The sequence below is a fragment of the Otolemur garnettii genome, unplaced genomic scaffold (genome assembly GCF_000181295.1).
Source record: "Otolemur garnettii isolate 467f Iridium unplaced genomic scaffold, OtoGar3 scaffold00018, whole genome shotgun sequence".
Lineage (NCBI taxonomy): Eukaryota > Metazoa > Chordata > Mammalia > Primates > Galagidae > Otolemur > Otolemur garnettii.
The window spans coordinates 22,907,906-22,927,539 of record NW_003852413.1 but is presented as its reverse complement, the minus strand read 5'-3'; the positions used below and the strand labels follow the sequence as shown (position 1 = coordinate 22,927,539).

Genomic DNA, 19,634 nt, shown 5'->3' with positions numbered 1-19,634 from the left:
ACACCTCAGGACATGGGACAAATTGTTAAAAATTGGGACTGTTCCGCCAAAAGCGGGACATCTGGTCACCTTAACTTAACAGGTACAATCAACACTATTTGGTGATAAGCACACTTATATCCCTGACTCGACCATTACAAAAGTGATCCATTTTAGAAAATAAAAAGTTGAACCCCCTTAATATTAAATAAAAAAAAAGAAAAAGTGCTATAATTGAATAAATTCTCTAACCTAACTCATTCAATCTCAAAGCCCTAATAACCTGAGCCTGTGACAGGAGGGGCAGCCTCTAGGATCTCTGGAATGCAGTTAGGGTCAGTGTCCTGAAGAACAGCACCTGGCTTCCTTCTGCCTTTTACAGCCCCTTCATCAAAGGGTCACTCAGCCACACTCTCACATGCTTTCTGCTTTTCATGGCCCAGGCCAAGAATTTTCCAAAGCTTAACATTCTGTTTCTCTTTGCATGATAAATTCTGTCTTTAAATCATTTATCTCCTCTTGCATTTTACTATATGCACTTAAACAAAGCCATTGGCTCCTTCAACATTTTCCTTAGAAATTTCTTCCGCCAGATATCCTAGTTGATTGCTCTTAAATTCTGCCTTTCATAGAGCTCTTGGTCACAGACACAGTTTGGCCATATTCTCTGCTACTTTAAAATAGGGATGACCTTTTCCCCAGTTTCCAATACCTTGTTCCTCATTTCCACCTCAGATTTCATCAGAAAGGTCCTTACTATTTGTATGTCTACTCTACATACAATAGTAGAGTACAGTACTGTCTACAGTATTCTGCTTACAGAAACTCTATGAACATTCAGACTTTCCCTACAACTATTCTCTTCTGAATCTTTCCTATAATCACCCTTAATGCTCCATTCATGTTATTACAGTGGTTCCTTCCTATCTGTAGATGTGCTTGCCACACTTTTAGTTATCCACAGTCAATAGCAATCTGAAAATAATAAGTGGAAAATTCCAGAAGTCAACACTTCATACATTTTAATTGCATGCCATTATGAATAATGTGGTCTCATGCTGTACTTTTCTGTCCCACTCAGGACTTTTGTCTGGTGTATTCGTGCTGTGTACCCTGCCCACCACTAATCACTTCATAGCCATCTCAGTTGTCAGATAGTCCCCTTTTTTTACTTAGTAATGGTCCCAAAGTGCCAGAGTAGTCATTGTGGCAATTTGAGTATGACAAAAAGAAGTTATAAAGTGCTTCCTTTAAGTGAAAAGGTAAAAATTCTTAATCTAATAAGGAAAGAAAAAAATTGTATACCGAGAATACTAACTTCCACAGTAAGAAATAATCTTCTAGGACGGCGCCTGTGGCTCAGTGAGTAGGACGCCAGTCCCATATACCAAGTGTGGTGGGTTCAAACCTGGCTCCGGCCAAATTGCAACAAAAAAATAGCTAGGCATTGTGGTGGGCACCTGTAGTGCCTCCTACTCAGGAGGCTGAGGCAAGAGAATTGCCTAAGCCCAGGAGTTGGAGTTTGTTGTGAGCTGTGATGCCATGGCACTCTACCAAGGGCAATAAAGTGAGACTCTGTCTCTAAAAAAAAAAAAAGGAAAACAAAGAAATAATCTTTTATCTGTGAAATTGTGAAGAAGGAAGAATAAATTCATTCTAATTTTGCTGTCACAACTCAAATTTTACCACAGGTGTATATGCATTGGAAAAAAATAGCATCTATATAGGTTTTGACACTATTCATGATTTTGGGCTTCATTTGGGAGTCTTGCAACAAACACATCCCCTGAAGATAAAGGAAGACTACCATATAAGAAGATTTCACCAGTTCAAAAAACAGGAAGACATTTGGTGGGCTAGAAGTTAAAAAAAATAACATCACTTAGCTTCTTCCCAACGCATTTAGACATAATTAAGAATTAGAGCTGAAAAATTCTTCCCAGTGGTGAAGTTCAAGGCCCAGGCCAATGACATGACTCACTTGTAATTGCACTAAGTGGACCCACGCTGAGTTAAATATATCTCCTGTAAGTGTATCTGCCTTCCCAATTTGCCTTACAAACAATCATCTTTTCAAAGATACTAAATTTCACATGGATACAGGCCAGAGAAAATTAGCCTTCACATGTCCCAAATGGGATGTGTTCAAATTAATGTGATTTTGTGGCATGGCTATCAATTATAGCAAAAGATTAGTAGGGAATAGTAGATATTCAGGATGTTATCCTAATCCTTTTCTGGTTATCAACTTACCTCACAATCAGAATTTCAGGTAGTATGTCAGCCAAGCAATGAATCATTGCACCAACACAAAACACTCCCAGGAATGCATAATGCTCTTAGAATAAAGACACTTTCCTAAGAGCTGAAATGAGTCACTGATCCCACAGTCTTCAATGTGTAGAAAATTTACAGGGTCACGTAGGGATAGAGCCCCAAGTGACTCACAGTTGGGATCACAATAGCAACCCTATGTTTACAGATGAACTTTAGGTTGGCCAGAATGTTCTTCTTGAAGAGTCTTTGTTGTATTTGATATAATCATAAGGTCAGAGTCTTGTGAAGCTATAGATTATCATTCGGAGGGCTCTCTATTCTGTTCCAGACACTGTGCATGAACCTCCCTACAGCTTATCCTTTAAGACTTAGGTTTATTACTTCTTTCAGCAAACCCTTCCTGGTACTCTCCACCCAAGCTATCCTCTTAAATTACCCTCATTTAAGATCCTGGTAGTATGTTCCTTATGCGTTTTAGACTGTTGTTTTCTTTTTGAGCTTTTTTTGCAAACAAAAATTGTATAAATCAGGGCGTACAACATAATGCTCTAATATAGATATATATTATGAAATGATTACCATAATCAAGCTAATTAACACATCCTTCAACTCACAGAGCTACTTTGGTGTGTGTGTGCCTGCTAAGAATACCTAAGATCTACCCCTTTACCAAATTTCAAATATACACTACAATATTGTTAACTACAGCTGCATCACTGTATATTAGATTTTCAGAATTTACTTATCTTGCATAACAGTACGGGTGTAGCCTTTGGCCAAAATCCCCCCCCATTTGTCCCTGGCTCCAGCCCCAGGAACCCACCAGTCAACTCTCTGTCTGGTTCTGAGTTTGACTATGTTAGACTGCACAGGTACGTGAGATCCTTCTACATTTGTCTTTTTGTCTGGCTTATTTCACTCACTATAATATCTTTCATATCAGTCCATGTTGGCACAAGTGACTGGATTTTAAGGCTGAAAAATATTTCATTAAATACATACACACACATGTGCACCACATTTTCTTTATCCATCCATCCATGTCTGGACCCTTAAGTTGTTTCCATGTCTTGGTTATTGTGGGTAATATGCTGCAAGGAGTGCAGACATCTCCTTTAGATACTGATTTCATTTACTTTGGATATATACCCCAAAGTGGGACTCATGGATCATTTGATAGTTTTATTTTTAATTTTTTGAGGTGCCTCCATACTGTTTTCCATGATGGCTGTATTAGTTTATGATCTCACCAACAATGTAAAAAGGTTTGCTTTTCACCACATTCTTCCCAACACTTATCTTTTAACATTTCTTGACAGTTTGCTCTGCTCACCACAGACACATGTAAGTAGCATTTAACTATAAAAGCCTTACTATGGCAACAAGCCCCTCAAACTGAGCAGCCTACCTGGATTTCTCGCCTTGACTTCCTACTGCCCTACTCACAATCTGTGTAACCCCCGAGAGAGAACCCCCATATCTGTGTTTCAACTGGACACACCATCCTATGATGCCCCACAATTATTATTATTGCTAAAAGAGATATTATTTCTCCATCTTAAAATGTCTATAGACCAAGGAGAAGTGAAGGCAATTGTTTTTTATTCTACTGACCCCTGTATTTCACTCAAGTAGATTTTTTTCATGTATTAAATGGCATCAGACAAAGCACATCTCCAAAAGGAGTGTTTACTTGTCCACATGGAACTCCACCTCTGACTAAGAGCTTCCTCGTTTGCATATGGCTGTTTTAGATCATTAACATGAGGGGGATGGGGTGAAGCCACCAAGGGAGTGGTGTGTGTGTGCCACATTTGGTCAACAGCAACTGATGTCTTGGCTCATCTCACTGCTGTCACCACAAGAATGTAAACATTTCCCAGTCTCCTCCCCTTCCCCTTCATCTTGAGTTTGGGACTTGCACATTTTCCCCAAATTTACTGACTTCATTCCTTCTATTATAAAAATTATTCCTCTGTCTTACCCTTTTCCAAGACAAAAAATTCCCCCTCTGATCAATCCCACCCAACATACTCTACCTATGTTGGTCTTTCTTCTTATTTCCAAGATTAGATTGTAAGCTCCTCGTAGGAAGCCCCCACACCTCATGTCTTCATGTCATGCCCAGAGCCCAACAGTGTGATGAACACACCAGATGCCCAATCATTGTATTGATAGAATAAGAAAACTATCATTAGTTAAATACAGTGAGTTATCTTTTTCTGAAAAATGTATTCTGGGGCAGTGCCTGTGGCTCAAAGGAGTGGAGTGCCGGCCCCATATGCCGGAAGTAGCAGGTTCAAACCCAGCCCCTGCCAAAAACTGCAAAATAAATAAATAAATAAATAAAAATGTATTTTGAGAAAGGCCTTTCTATGACACAAGTATTAGATAACATTTGCCAAGAGAGTTTTCTTTCCTATCCACAGAAACCCAAACTTCTCATCTTGAGAAAAATTATGCTAAAAATAAAACGATAATCAGCTCCCAAAAATAATTAAATAAAGAAAAAAGAATTTCTGTTATCAAGATAATATTTATTAAAGAAAGGTTAACATGAGATTTTGAAGGGCAAGGCAACCATCACAGAGACTCGGGGGCTCAGTCTCACTGCATCCTGCATCTGAGGTCTGAATGCCATGAAGGGATCCATGGGAGATGTCAGTGGTATTTAACATAGACAGACGCCCTTTCACCTGCTGCTGAATGGTGTAACAGGATAATAAAGCTGGTGGCCATTTATCAGGTGGATAGGTTGATGAATGACCCTTTTACATTGATGTGATGGTGGACGGATCATAGTTGGTAGTCAGAAACAGGGTTTAAAAAGAGCAGCTGGGGCGACAGCAAGTTGTACGGCAGCAGGTGGTCTGGCAGCAGACTGGGCGACAGCAGCTGGACACACCACAGCTAGGGCGGCAGGTGGTCTGGCAGCAGACTGGGCGACAGCAGCTGGACACACCACAGCTAGGGCGGCAGGTGGTCTGGCAGCAGACTGGGCGGCAGCAGCTGGACACACCACAGCTGGGGCGGCAGGTGGTCTGGCAGCAGACAGGGCGGCAGCAGCTGGACACACCACAGCTGGGGCGGCAGATGGTCTGGCAGCAGACTGGGCGGCAGCAGCTGGACACACCACAGCTGGGGCGGCAGGTGGTCTGGCAGCAGGTTGTCTGACTGCAGGATGGGCGGCAGCAGCCAGACACACTGCAGCTGGGTTGGCAGCAAGTCTCCTGGCAGAGGCCTTGGCCACAGCCCTGGTCAGAACAGACAGAACCACAACAGGAGTTGACCATGGTGTCAGAGGATGGAAGTTCTGGGTGAATTTCCAAGAGAGCAAAGTTTTCAAATGTGTGAGTCCCCTTATCCCATGTCCACTTTTATACCCAGCTGAGGAGCTGATGTCACTATGTTAAAGGCTATTTCCTTATTATTGTTTATCTTAATTGATAAACAATTATCAAATTATATAATTGTGGAACCATTAACTAATTGTCAAAGACAGAATGCATTTTTTTCTTTCTCTGCATTAGGGTTTATCCAATCCAGCCTTTCTTCCTGAGTCTCCTCTTGTCTTGTTTCTTCTATGTATCACCCAATTTCAAAGACTCTTCAGATTACTCAGCCAATTGATTGTCACGTGATAGATCATTTGAAACTCAACATTCTATGTGTCACCCTGAGAGCTTTGTGTCTCACACCAGTTCCCTGCAGATAGATACAAAAGCCAAGAATAATAAAATGAAAAAGTGTGATAAAATGAACTCATCAAAATTTTAAACTTTTGCTTTTTTAAGTATTTTCAAAAATGAAAAGGAGAGGTCCAGACTGGGAGAAAATATTTGCAAAACGCAAATCTGACAAAGATATTATATATGGAACACATAAGGACATAGAACTCTTAGCTCAATACTAAGAAGACACATACCCTAATTTCTTTTTTTTTTTTTTTGAGACAGAGTCTCACTATGTCACCTTCAGTAGAGTGATGTGGTGTCACAGCTCATAGCAACGCAACCTCCAACTCTTGGGCTTAAGCGATTCTCTTGTCTCAGCCTCCCAAGTAGCTGGGACTACAGGTGCCCTCCACAACAGCCACCTATTTTTTAGTTGCAGTTATAATTGTTGTTTAGCAGGCCTGGCGGGGCTCGAACCTGCCAGCCTCAGTGCACGTGGCTGGCACCCTACTCACTGACCTACAAGGCGCTGAGCCATAACCCAATTCTTTTAATAGACAAAAGAATTGAACAGAAACTTCACTGAAGAAAGCACGTGAAAGAAAAATTCCATGCAGACTGATCTAGTTTGTCAGCTGTTGTATCACCAGCCCAAAGCCACCCCCTGTGCTCCGTTCTGCGGTGCTGAAGCTGGAACTTTACAAACCACATCTCTCTTAGTCGAGGGCTCGTTGTCAGGATCTGTCATAGGACAGGAGCTAGAAGACCAGCTGCCTTTTGCTGCCTTTTTGTTGCAGATACTCCATGGTATGCATGACCACTGTTTATTTCACCACCTGTTTGGGACTATGACAAATAAAGCAGCCATAAACATCCATGTACAAGGTATTGTATAAACAAATGCAATCACAGGGTTGTATGGTAGTTTTTCATTTTTTAAGCAGCTGCACCAACTGTTTTCTAGGGTGTGCCATTTTACACGCGTATGTGATTCAGCCTCTGCATTCTCTCCAGCATTTGGTGGTGTTACCATTTATTTCAGCCCCTTCTGATGGGTCTGATAGCTCGCTGTGGTTTCAGTTCACCTTTCTCTAAAAGCTAATGATGTTAAATATCTTTTCGTGGGCTTGCTTGTCATCTACAGATATACGAAATATCTTTCCATGTCTTTTGCCCTTGCTCATGTTCTAATTGTATATTTATTTTGAAAGTTAAATAGATATTGATATAATCCAGATTGCTAGTCTTTTTTAATTTTTTTTTTAAATTTCAGATTAATATGAGGCTATAAACAATTAGGTGACAACATTTCCATTTGCTAGGTAAAGTCCCTGTTGTAGTTGTAGAACGCTAGTCTTTTGTCGAACACGTAGTTTGTGAACACACATCACGTATAGCTTGTAGCTGGTCTTTTCATCCTCTTTTGTAGAACAGAAGATCCATTAACCTTTATAAAATCAATTTAATTTTTTTTTCATGGATGATTTTGTGTGTGTGTTAGCTAAAACTCTTTGGCGTTACATTCTAAAGATTTTTCTTCTATTTTAAATAGAAGTTTTATCGTTTTACATTTTATATATAAATTTGGTATTCATTGTGAGTTAATTTGGAGGTTAATATTTTGTTAATGAACTCCTAATTGTTCCAGAAAGTTGAAAAGTCTAACTTTTCTCCCTTTCCTTTCAGCACCTTGAATTGCTGGTGTACTTTTATCAAAAATCAGTAGAGAATACAGGTTGACCCTTGAACAACATAGCAGTTAGAGGTGGCGACATCCTACACAGTTGAAAATCCACATATAACTTTTGAGTCCCCCAATACTTAACAACTAATTACCTACAGTTGACTAGAAGTCTTACCAATAACATAAACAGTCAATTAACACATATTTTGTAGGATATACATTTTATTTACTGTATTGTTAGTATAAAGTAAGCTAGAGGAAAGAAAATGTTAAGAAAATCATAGGGATAGAAAATATATTTACTATTAATTACTTATAAGTAGATCATCACAAAGGTCTTTGTCCCCATCACTTTCACACAGAGTAGGCTAAGGAGGAGGAGGAGCCTCCCTGCTGGCTGAGAGGTGGCCAAGGCAATAGAAAATTCACATACAGGTGGACTTGTGCAGTTCAGATCCATCAACTGTATTTGCAAAGGTCTAACTTCCTTTCATTCCAAATCATTTAGCTATCTGTTCCTTCTCTGATACAACAGTCTTGATTGTTATCTTATGTTTAGAAATTAGGTGAGATTATTCCTTCCACTTTATTCTTCAGAATTGTTTTAGCTATTCTAGTTCATTTGTTTTTCCATATAAATTTTAGAATAATCTTTTGTTATCTATTTTAAAATCTTAAAGAGATTTGTATAGGAATTTCAGCATATCAATTTGGAAAAAAGTAACATCTAAGCTAGGTTGAGTCTTATAATCCAGGAACATGGTACGGATCTCCATTTATTTATATCTTCAATTTCTTTTATAAGTGTTGCATCATTTTCACCATGTAGTCCCTGTACATGTTTTGTTAAATTTATACCTAAGTATTTTTTTGAGAGAGATTGTATGTGACATTTAACTTTAATTTCTGTGTCCATGCATTCATTGCCAATATAAAGACTATACCTGATTTTACAAGTTTAGTTCTTTGCCAAATTCATTTATTACTTCTCTTGTTTGCTTATGTGCTTGTTTATGTGGATTTCTTGAGATTTTCTATGTAAATAATCATGCTATCTACAAATAGAGACAGTTTCAGTTCTTCCTTTCTGAACAGCATGCCTTTTATTTCTTTTTCTTGCCTTATTGTGCTAGCTAAAACTTTAGCACTATGTGGAATAAGCAGTGAGATTGGAAATTCTTGCCTTGTTCTCAATTTTAGGGGAATGCATTCAATCTTTTCCTATGATTGATACTTCTAAAGATCCAGCTCTTTGTTTCATTGATTTTCTCTATTGTCAATCTGTATTTAATTTCATTGATTTTTGCTTCAAATTATTTATTTCCTTCTGCATGTGTTAAGTTTATTTTTTTGTAGGTTCTTGAAGTGAGAGCTTGGATTATTTATTTGAGACTTTTACTCTTTTCTCATAATACGTTTCATGCTACATTTTCCTCTTATCACTGCTTTGACTGTGTCTCACAGGTTTTGATATATTATATTTTTGTATTAATTCACTTCAATGCACTTTTTAAAAGAATTTCCTTTGAGTCTTTCTTTATGAGTTATTCAGAAATATATTGTTTGATAAGGGTATACAGAACATTCCCCAGATGAAGGGATCAATTACAACCTGATATTTTACCTTAGAAATACAATGTAAACTGATCATTTGTACCCTTGTATTAATCTGAAATTTAAAAAAAAAAAAAGAAGTATATTGCTTAGTTTCTAAGTGTTTGAAGATTTTCCTGTTATCTTCTGTTATTAATTTCTTGGTTGGTTTCACTGTGGTTGGAGAACACATTGTATGATCTCATCTCTTAAATTTTCTGACATTGCTTTATGGAACAAGATATGGTCTATCTTGAAATACATTCTATGGGTCCTTGAAATTAATGCATATTTTGCTGTTTTCAAATAGACTGCTTATAAATGTTGAGTAGATGCTATTGGTTGATAGTGTTGTTGAGTTCTTTTATATCCTTGTTGATATAAAAGTTGTTCTATCAGCTGTCAAGAGAAGGATGTTGAAGTCTCCAAATGTAATTGTAGATTTGTCCCTCTTTTCGATTCTATAAGTTTTGACTTCACATATTTTAAATCTCTATTGTTGAGGCATACACATTTAAGATAGCTATGTCTTCTTGACGGATTGACCCATTTTACCATTGTATAATGTCCCTCTCTGTCTCTGGTATCTCTGTCTCTGTCTCTGGTATCTTTTCCCTGAAATCAGTTTCATCTAATATTAATATAGCTATGCTTGCTTTCCTTTGATTAATGTTTGCATAATACATCTTTTTCAATCCTTTAATTTCAACCTACCTATACTATATTTAAAGTGGATTTCTTGTAGATAAAATATAGTTATGCTGCGTTTTTGTAATCCACTTTGCCAATGTTTCTTTGAATTGGTTTATTTAAACCATTTATATTTAATATACTTATTCATATGTTAAGGCAAAACCCAGAAATTTTGTATTTTTATGTTTTCAGTCTCTGTTTTTCTCTACTTTATTGCCTTATTGGTATTTATTTCCTCTGGTTTCTCTATTTTATTGCCTTATTGGTATTTCTTGAACATTTTGGAAATTCCACTTTATCTATGGTGTTTTTTAGAATATCTCTTTGCTTGGCATTTTTTTGGGTTACTTTAGATGTTACATTATGTACACACAACTTACCACAGTCTATTGATGTGATCTTTTTACCAGTTTGATTGAAATGCAGAAACTTTACCTTCCTTTATGTCTTTTTACCTTTTCCCATTTATAAATGTCTTAAATATTTCCTCTATATCCACTTAGAACCACTCAGTGTCATAATTTTCACTTTAACTGTCAAAGCAAAAATAATTCAGAAATTGTAAGAGGAGAAGGAAAGCTTACTATATTTACCCATGTGTTTCCTTGGTGCACTTTTTCCTCCATCCTGTTGTTCCAAAATTCCTCATTCAATTATTTTCCTTCTGTTTAGAGAATTTCCTTTAGCTATCTTTCAGAGCAAGTCTGCAGGAAACAAATTTGCTTAGTTTTCTTTCTCCTGGGAATGCTATATTCACAAAATACTTTTTCACTGGGTAAAGAATTCTGGGCTGACAGTTCTTTCTTTCAGCACATAAAAAATATAGCATATACTTGCCTGATTGGGAAGAGACCATCATTGTGAAGGTGGTTTTGCCAGGATGAGGCTTAGCCATTATATTCTAGATGTTCTGACCTCTGTGATGTCTCCAAATGTGGTAAACTCAACTATATAATCTATGCTAGCAGATGACTGTGTTCATCCTGTCCCCTGATATTTTATATATAGCCACTTTCTTCTCCTTGCCTTTATGATTATAATTAGAAATCCACTGTAATCTTAATTAATTGCCTGTAAGGGTAAGGTGTCTGTTTTTCTCTGGCTGCATTCGTAATTTTTTCTCTGTCTTTAGTTTTCAGAAGTTTAACTACTATGTGCCTTGGCAGTGAATTCATGGCACAGATTTCTTTGAGCTTATCCTGTTTAGCATTCACATGTGTTCTTGAATTTGTAGATTTATTTCTTTTGTCAAATTGGGGGAATTTTCAGCAAGCAGATAAACATATATAATATTCTGAAGGAAAATGGGGACATACCTAGCAATAAAGCAAAAAATGTTCTCTGATAAAAGCTGGAATAAAAAAGTATCTACATGGAAAAGATGAACTTGGATTCCAATCACTCATCATGTACCAAAAAAAAAAAAAAATCAATTGCAGGTATATTAATAGCTTGAAGATCATAAAATTCTTAAAACACTTACTAGACAATTTACATTAATAATTTTTCCTTAATAAACTTCACAATATCTCCTGAGCAAGACAATAGTATTATTTTGAAGAAATCACTGATAATTTTCAAATACATCAAACTTAACAAAATGAAATCATTAAAAATCATATTTTGAGCTTAGAGAATGAAGTATAATAAACCTATTCAAGGCCTGTTTCTATCTTCTTGCCACTCTACTTGGACTCTATTCCTTCTGGCATTGCAGTTTGGGAGTTACATAAGAGGAGAATTCTGAGATAAATTGGGTCTCACCCCATGTATTTCTTCCCCTCAGTATTATAACCAAAAGTTGATTGGGGTTCAATATCTGTAAACATGTGTCTTGCATACTGTATATACCCACCTTTCATCATTGCTTATAGCAGGAAAATCAGTCTTATATTAGCTTCTACATTATGGGACGTATCAGAAGCTTCCTTAAACTTGGTTTTAACTCATCCACATGATTCAACATCACACCCTTTTCAAAGGTGCTTCCAAATATAAATAGCTCGCAGGGGAAATGGAAGGAGGCTGGCAATTATCCTGACCTCTCACCAAGTTAAGCTGGACCTGTTAGATGACCAAATGCTGTATACAACTTTAAAAATGAGAATTATTGCTTAATTGATGTGGAGATGATGAATTATATCTCATTTCAGGAAAATAGTGCTGATTGGTTATTTGTCAATTAGAAGAACAAACAAATCAATTACCAGAGAAAATTCCTAATACTTAAAAAACAACTTCCTCCTTGGGGCATTTTCCCATGGCCTAGAGAACTTAACATAAACAATATCAAAGGAAAGTTCTGCTGATTGGTCTAAACTTCGGAAGCCCAGTGTATAAAAGGTACACATTGGAAGACATCAGCAGATTCTGGGAAACTCACCTCTAAACAAGAACCCATCCTCCACACAGGATAACATGACCCACTGCTGCTCCCCTTGCTGCCAGCCCACCTGCTGCAGGACAACCTGCTGTAGGACCACCTGCTGGAGGCCCACCTGCTGCAGCACACCCTGCTGCCAGCCCAGCTGCTGCCAGCCCTGCTGCCCCCCAACTTGCTGTCCAACCACCTGCTGCAGGACCACCTGCTGGAAACCCACCTCTGTCACCACCTGCTGCCGCACACCCTGCTGCCAGCCCAGCTGCTGTGTGTCCAGCTGCTGCCGCCCCACTTGCTGTGGCACCTCCTGCTGCCAGCCCAGCAGCTGTGCACCTGTCTACTGCACCAGGACCTGCTACCAGCCCACCTGTGTCTGCCTGCCTGGCTGTCTGAACCTGGGCTGTGGATCCAGCTGCTGCCAGCCTTCCTGCTGCTGATCAACACTCTTGCTGAAGACCAAGCACTTGCCACATTCTGGTTTTGCATCGCCTAACCCAGGTCCTGCACCAAAATCACTCTCCAGGCTTTGCCATCATCAAACTACCTGTAGATTGTCTTGCTATAAAGGATCTCAAGTGTGTGCTTGATGGAGCGCAGTCTACTTTATCCACATTTCTCCTCTTTATCTGTTGAGTGGAAGCTCTAGCTCTTGATCTACTTTGTCTGTTCTTGATCTTGAGTGATGTTCTCAGATATGGAAGAACCATCTTCATCTTTTCACTCTAAGCAGCCCCAAAACTGAGCAAACAGACAGAAACCTACTTTTTTCCTAACTCTTCTCAATGATAAGTGATATTTTCTCAATGTATTCCTTATTATTGTGCCCTCTTCTTTTCCCCTTTTATGGCCACTTTACATTGTTTTCCTAGTTGAGGGGAGTCTCCCCTGCTTATTTCCTAATAAACCTGTATTGCCTCACATCTTCTCTTGCATTTGTATTTATTTCTAGAGCATTTCCTTCATAAGAGCTCACATTTAGACTGCATTTCAAGCTCATCATTTCTTCATCACCTTGCAAGGCTATTATTGATTTGGTTGATAGGGCCAAATGCAAAGGCCCCCCCAAATAGAACTGAACACAAAGACCCACCAAACAGGGCTGACTGCATAAATCCCACCCAGAAAGGGATGAGTGCACCAACCCAGCAACCCCTGACCCTCATATTCCCATCCTGCCTTGCCCCTTACACTGACTTCTTTTCTGAACTCAGCCCACTCACACCTGAGTGAATAAATGGCTACATGGCCCACACAGAACCTGAACTTCATTTCCTTTTGTTCACATCTTGGAATAACCTTACATTTTAGGTGCTGGAAACCTGGTTCAACCCTCAGGGGGCCGAGATACACCCTGTCAGACCCATTACCAACTAGGCAAACTCTGTTCTGAGGAGACAAAGGGAAAAGTGGGTGGGGACTCCTCTGACCCTTGCCTGGAATCCATCTATTTATTAGCGAAGTGAGCATTCATTTATAGCCCCTATCTGAGCTCTAAAATCTCTGTTCTCTTCTCCAATTCTTATAGCCCTTCTCTGAGACTTTCAACTTCTCTTTCCTGTACTTTTCACTCCAACTCCTCTCTCCCTCTTCTTTCGTTTCTGAGTTGAAAATTTCAATAGTCCATGCTCCCTAAATCCATACCAGTAATGGACTAACCCTGGAGAAGCAGACTCATTCATACAGTGCCTAGTGCATGGGGGATGCCCCACCCTCGGCCTGAACCATTCTTTTCTGGCTAGTTAGATGTCCGTCAGGGATGCCTGGTAACCTTCCTAGCCCCAGGCTCAGACACCTCCCCACTCTTCTCCTTGTAAGTTCCCTTTTCATCCTTGTTTTAGCCTCAACTATCTTCTACCTCCAGTTTCTGATATAGGGACAGCTCAGTGACAGATTCTCCCTTCTTCACCTTTAAGCTCCTAACTCACCTCAAGCCTCTATACTTTTATCCTGACCTTAACCTTAAACACCTCAACTTTTTCTGTAATACAGCTTGGCCTATGTACAAACTAGACAATAGTTCATAATGGCCTGAAAATGGCACCTTTGACCTATTAATCCTCACTGGCCTTGACAATAATCATCAGAAACTGGGCAAATGGTCAGCAGTCTTTTACATCCAGTTACATCCAGGTCTTCCTCCTCCTCTGAAAGATTTCTTCCTTGTGTTCATCTTGTGAACCTTCTCAAATTTTTCTTGAACAGCCCAAATCAGCCCTCCTTGAATCCCCAAAACCTCTGACTCTCCACTATCTTCCTTTGACCCAGCAGACAACCCTCCCCCATCTGTCCCCCCACAGTATTCCCCCCTCAGCCTCCTCCATACCCACAGAATTCCACCCCATCCTCCCCTTCTCCACCATAACCCCTCTACTTTCTACCAACCATGGGCAGGAAAGGAAAGATGGCATACCCTACTTCCCTAACTCATACTAGATCTGACCACACCTTTGGAACTTCCACTTCCATACCCCCACAACCTCTGTACCTCTGAAAAGTTGTGGGAATGGAAGGTATCATCAGGGTTCATGTTCCCTGACTAGTCCCACATAAGTCAGAACTAGGTTTGTTCTCTATAGATCCCACAAAATAGACTCAAGAATTCTGATACCTAACCCAATCATATGATCTGACCTACGTAGGTAAAAGGCCTATATGCCTCTGGCCAAAAAAAGCTGTTTGAGAGAGAGCAGTGAAAAGACTTTGTGCAGGCATACTTTGAGAAACTGAGGCAGAATCCCATATGGCCGGGTTGGTTGTGGGCCTAAAAACCCCCTGACCTAAGGTCTGTCTGGTTGGTTACAGGTGTAAAAACCCCCTGACTTAAGGCCCACATGGGAGCAGAGGTTTGCACACAAATTTCTGTATGCCCTAGAAGTTTCTTTATGCCTTGTTTTAAAGATTGAAGTAACTGCCTCCAAATGGCGAGGTCAGTAGGACAGATTTTCAAACCATCTCTTTCCTCCATAGCCTCAGGCTTCATCAGATAAGAACAAAGAAGTAATGGCTAACAACATGTTCTCCATTAAGTTATACTAAACCAGGTTATGTTGAAAGGGTTATATTTAAAGGTGTACAATTGGATGGATTATTAGATTACTAGGGAGGAGCTACTCACTCACAGGTACTCACAAGATGCTTAAATGGATTAATGATGTCATTAATATCCAATGTGCCTGTGTAGAAGGAAGTCATTGATATCCAGTGCACACGTGCAGAGGGATTATAATGAATATTAATGAGGTCATTGATGTATAGTGCACAAGTGCAAAATTGGCTATATAAGCCAACAGTAAATAAAGAAGCTCACCATTTTGCCTGAGCAAGCAAATGGTCACCTTTATTTAAAACACAATTTCAATAAGCATGCTTATTCTCCATGACATTGCTTTTCCATGAGACCCTAACAGCAAGACCTGGCATGATATATATGTCATCCTCACCTCCACACTAACTTCAGAGGAGAGGGAACAGGTCTGGATCCAGGCCCAGGTCCACACCAATGATCTGTGAAAAACAGATCAAACCCTGCCAGATGGTGATAGGACTGTCCCCCAAGAAGACCCTAATTGGAATTACCAAAGTGACTCTCTTGGAGTCCTCCTCTGTAAACACATGGTCCAGAGTCTCTTAGACTTTAAAAAGCAGCCCATAAGGCTGTCAATTATGGCAAACTAAAGGAAATAACTCAGAAATGGTATGAAAATCCTACCCAGTTTTTAGCTCATCTTAATGAAGCCCTCCACTACTATATCACCTTATCATCAGAGAGCAACAAGGGCAGGCTTATTATCAACATGCATTTCATCTCCCAACCTGCACCCAACATCAAGAAAAAATCCAAAAATCCTCCCAGGGCCTTCATATTTCCCAATGAGATCTCATCAACCTGACCTTCAAAGTTTTCAATAACTGAGAAGAGTCTCTTGGAGCTCAAGTTATTGGCTTTCACCATTAGACAAGCCCTAGCTAATTCTTGAAACTCCTCTGGACAGTCCAGAAAAAGAAAACCTCTTCTGGGACCATGCTTTAAGTGCAGAAAAACTGACCACTGAGACAGAACACCCAAATCCAACACTACCCCCTCCAAGCCATGTCTAGCCCACAGAGGTCCTCACTGGAAGTCTGATCCCCAGATCCTTCTGAGGTTCTGGTCCACAGTCAGTCCCAGGACCTGGCTTAATTTCCCCTACCTCTTGGGCTTAGCCACCAAAGATTGACAGTTCTCAGAGGTGCAAGAGGCCCCTTTAGTGGATGACCACTAAAACTGAACTCCAGGTAACTCTGCTAGGAGAAGGTAAGCCGATCTCTTTTCTCATTGATATGGGGCCACTTATTACACCCTACCCTCCTACAAAGGTCCCTTATAACAAACAGAGATCTTGGTAGTGGGTATTGATGGCAATTTGCTACACCCTCACACTACCCCACCCTGTGGTGCTCACTTTCCAGGCACTCTTTTTCACATTCGTTCCTCATCATTCCTTCATGCAGCATTCGTCTACTAGGTAGAGACATCCTCTGAAAATCACATGCAACCCTGATAATTCCCACTGGCTCCCATCTCTCACTACCCATCCTACTCTCTAGCCCTTCCATTACAACCCCTCCAGTCTCTCAATCTGACTTCCCCATAGACCCCATCATGTGGGATACCTTTCTTCCTTCTATAGCCTCCCATCATTCACCCATTATCATTGCCTTTAACCCCAAATTTATATTCCTCCCTTAAATAATACCCAATCCCCACCGCGGCCCACAGAGATGTTAAACTCTTTATCCTCAAACTCCTGTCTGCTGGTATTCTCAAACCTGTTAACTCCAACTACAATACTCTCATACTTACTGTAAAAAAAAAAAAAAAAAAAAAAAACCCTGATGGTTCATATTAGTTAGTACAAGACTTACAGGCTATCAATGAAATTGTTCAGCCTATTCACCCGGTAGATACTAATCCCTATACCCTCCTATCTACCACTCCTACCAAAGACACTTTTTACCATCCCCACCCATTGGGTGAATAAACCCTCCAACTCATCATCCATGAACTCTCCCAATGTCTCTTTGCCTTCATCTGGACTGACCCTGATTCCCCCATCAGCCAACAACTCACCTGGATGGTTCTCTCACAAGGATTTAGAGACAGTCCCATTACTTTGGTCAGGCACTTCAGGCCATTGTCCAGCAGTTAACTTTACGAAAATTTCCACAATTCTTCAGTACATAGATGACCTTCTCTTATGCTAATAACTCTGATTTTTGCACCTGAGTTTTCCTCACCCCCAAGGCTCTTTTGTGAATGACTCCTCCCTAACTGAGAGCCTGATGCATTCACCTACTTCTGGACAAAAAAAGAGACATCTTCCTCCCTGTACTCCTCAGAATAGACATAGTGGCTGGACTTGGAACAGGCATTGCAGGCATTGGTATCTCGACTCACTTTTACCACCAACTCTCCCTAGAACTCAATGAAGATATGGAAAAAGTAGCTGACTCTCTAGTTGCCCTACAATCCCAAATTAATTCTTTGGTTGCAGTAGTCCAAAATCACCACATCCTAGATTTATTTATAGTAGAAAAAAGGTGGCATATGCATTTTTCTGGGAGAAGAATGTTGTTTCTTTGTCAATCAATCAGGAATAATCACAGGCAAAATAAAAGAGCTCCAAGAACAAATCAAACAGAGACAAACAAATCTTGAATCATCCAATCCCTGGTCCTTATTCGATTCCTGGCCTCCTTGGTTACTTCCTATTTTAGGTCCACTAATTATGATCTTTCTCATTCTCAGTTTTGGACCAGTAGTCTTCCACCTTATCTCCTGATTTATTGACCAGGCAATCACCTAAAAAACAACCACTCATATCCTCGCCCTACACAGATATCAACCAGTTCAGACTGAAGACCCAGGAATGTTCCTGTGACTAACCTCTCTTTCCCCCTCCCTTTCTTCCTTTATAGGCAGCCTACACCAACCCTCAACCTGAAGGAAGCAAAGAGACACCACGCCCATCACTTTGCCTCCTTATAATAGACTAAAAAGACCGGAATGATAGGGCCAAGCAAAGAGACTCACCAAATAGAACTGAACTCAGAGACTCACCAAATATTGCTGAGTGCAAAAGCCCACTGAACAAAACTGAGTGCACAAGTTCCCCCCTGAAAGGGATGAGTGCACCATCCTCAAGTCCCAGACCCTTATACTCCCACCTCACCTTAACCCATGTGCTGACTTCCTTTTTGAACTCAGCTGACTCACATCTAAGTGAATAAAGGCTACATTGCCCACACAGAACCGGGACTCCATTTCCTTTTGTTCACATCTTGGAATAACCTCTCACAAAGGAAATCTCACCCATTTTAAAGCAGAGTACTTGGAGCTCAAGGAGACAGCATAACATGCTCCAAAATGCACAGCTGCACTGGTTGCAAATGGCTTGATTGGCTTCTAAATTCAAGTCTGTTTCTGTAATACCAAAATGTCTTATGATGAAGAGACTAAAGTACCTACTGTGTATTCAAGAAAGTCTTATACATAAAAATGAGTGACTTGGTATTTTCACATTTGTCTCGTTTTGTGAGGACTAAAGATAGAGGAAGTGGGGAGTAAGAATGGAGGAGTCTGCAAGCTTTAGATTTGTAGGATCACGGCCATTTGGTTCATTGAAAAGATCAACTCACAATTACAGCAGATTAATAAAAGAAAGGTGTATTTACAAATATTTTGCACATGGGGGGAACCACAAGAATGATTACCCAATGTCTCAAGGATGGTCAGATATTTTTATAGATGCCTGTTTGAAGAGAGGGGGAAAAGGTGAAGTATGAGTGCAGCAAGTGGTTATTCGGGAGGATGAATAGGCAGGGAAACAAATTGACTTATAAGTTACCCTCAGAGACTATTGTGTTTTAATGGTATTGTGTTTGAAATGATTTGAGTCAGGTCTGCTAGTATTCAGGGAGGAAAAGAAGTCAGTTGCCTATTTTGATCAGTCTGGTTTTATGCAGGTAGAGGGACAGCCCCTTCCAAAGCTTTCTGATTGTCAATAGCCTTTAATTCAAAATATTCTTTATGTTAAGTAGTCATATTTGGGGGTAAAATTTCCTTAGCTAACAGGACCTTTAAAATCTATAGATTAAAAAAAAACCTTTTCCTTCAATAACTAGGTATTGTTCACCTATGTGTTTAAGCTAGAAATAGAGGACCAGTGATTTTTCAACTGGTGTGCTGTAAGAGGATCTTAGGTGTGCTGTGAAAGTTCTTAAAAAACAATAATTAAATTATTTTTGAAAGAAGTTCATAAAATATTCACCCAGGCCAATTTCTTCAAGAGTTTTCCCTACACTTTCTTCTAGT

General features: G+C 39.7%; 2 protein-coding genes and 1 non-coding gene across 3 annotated transcripts in view; 2 read left to right on the top strand and 1 right to left on the bottom strand.

Annotated features, from left to right (window-relative positions):
• LOC105886666 (keratin-associated protein 4-1-like) overlaps window positions 1-5,549 on the bottom strand; it is a 16,334-nt gene extending 10,785 nt beyond the window's left edge. Inside the window, 1 exon segment of the mRNA XM_012802961.1 lies at window positions 5,074-5,549. Coding sequence (XP_012658415.1) covers window positions 5,074-5,549 — 476 coding nt within the window.
• A 5,180-nt stretch (window positions 5,550-10,729) lies between these two features.
• On the top strand, window positions 10,730-10,893 carry LOC111724100. The gene has a single exon (XR_002772462.1). It is a non-coding gene; the product is annotated as a U1 spliceosomal RNA (small nuclear RNA).
• Window positions 10,894-12,318: 1,425 nt separating this feature from the next.
• LOC100962037 (keratin-associated protein 9-3-like) overlaps window positions 12,319-19,634 on the top strand; it is a 15,540-nt gene continuing 8,224 nt past the window's right edge. Inside the window, exon 1 of the mRNA XM_012802900.1 lies at window positions 12,319-12,703. Coding sequence (XP_012658354.1) covers window positions 12,319-12,703 — 385 coding nt within the window. The remainder of the gene's footprint in view (window positions 12,704-19,634) is intronic.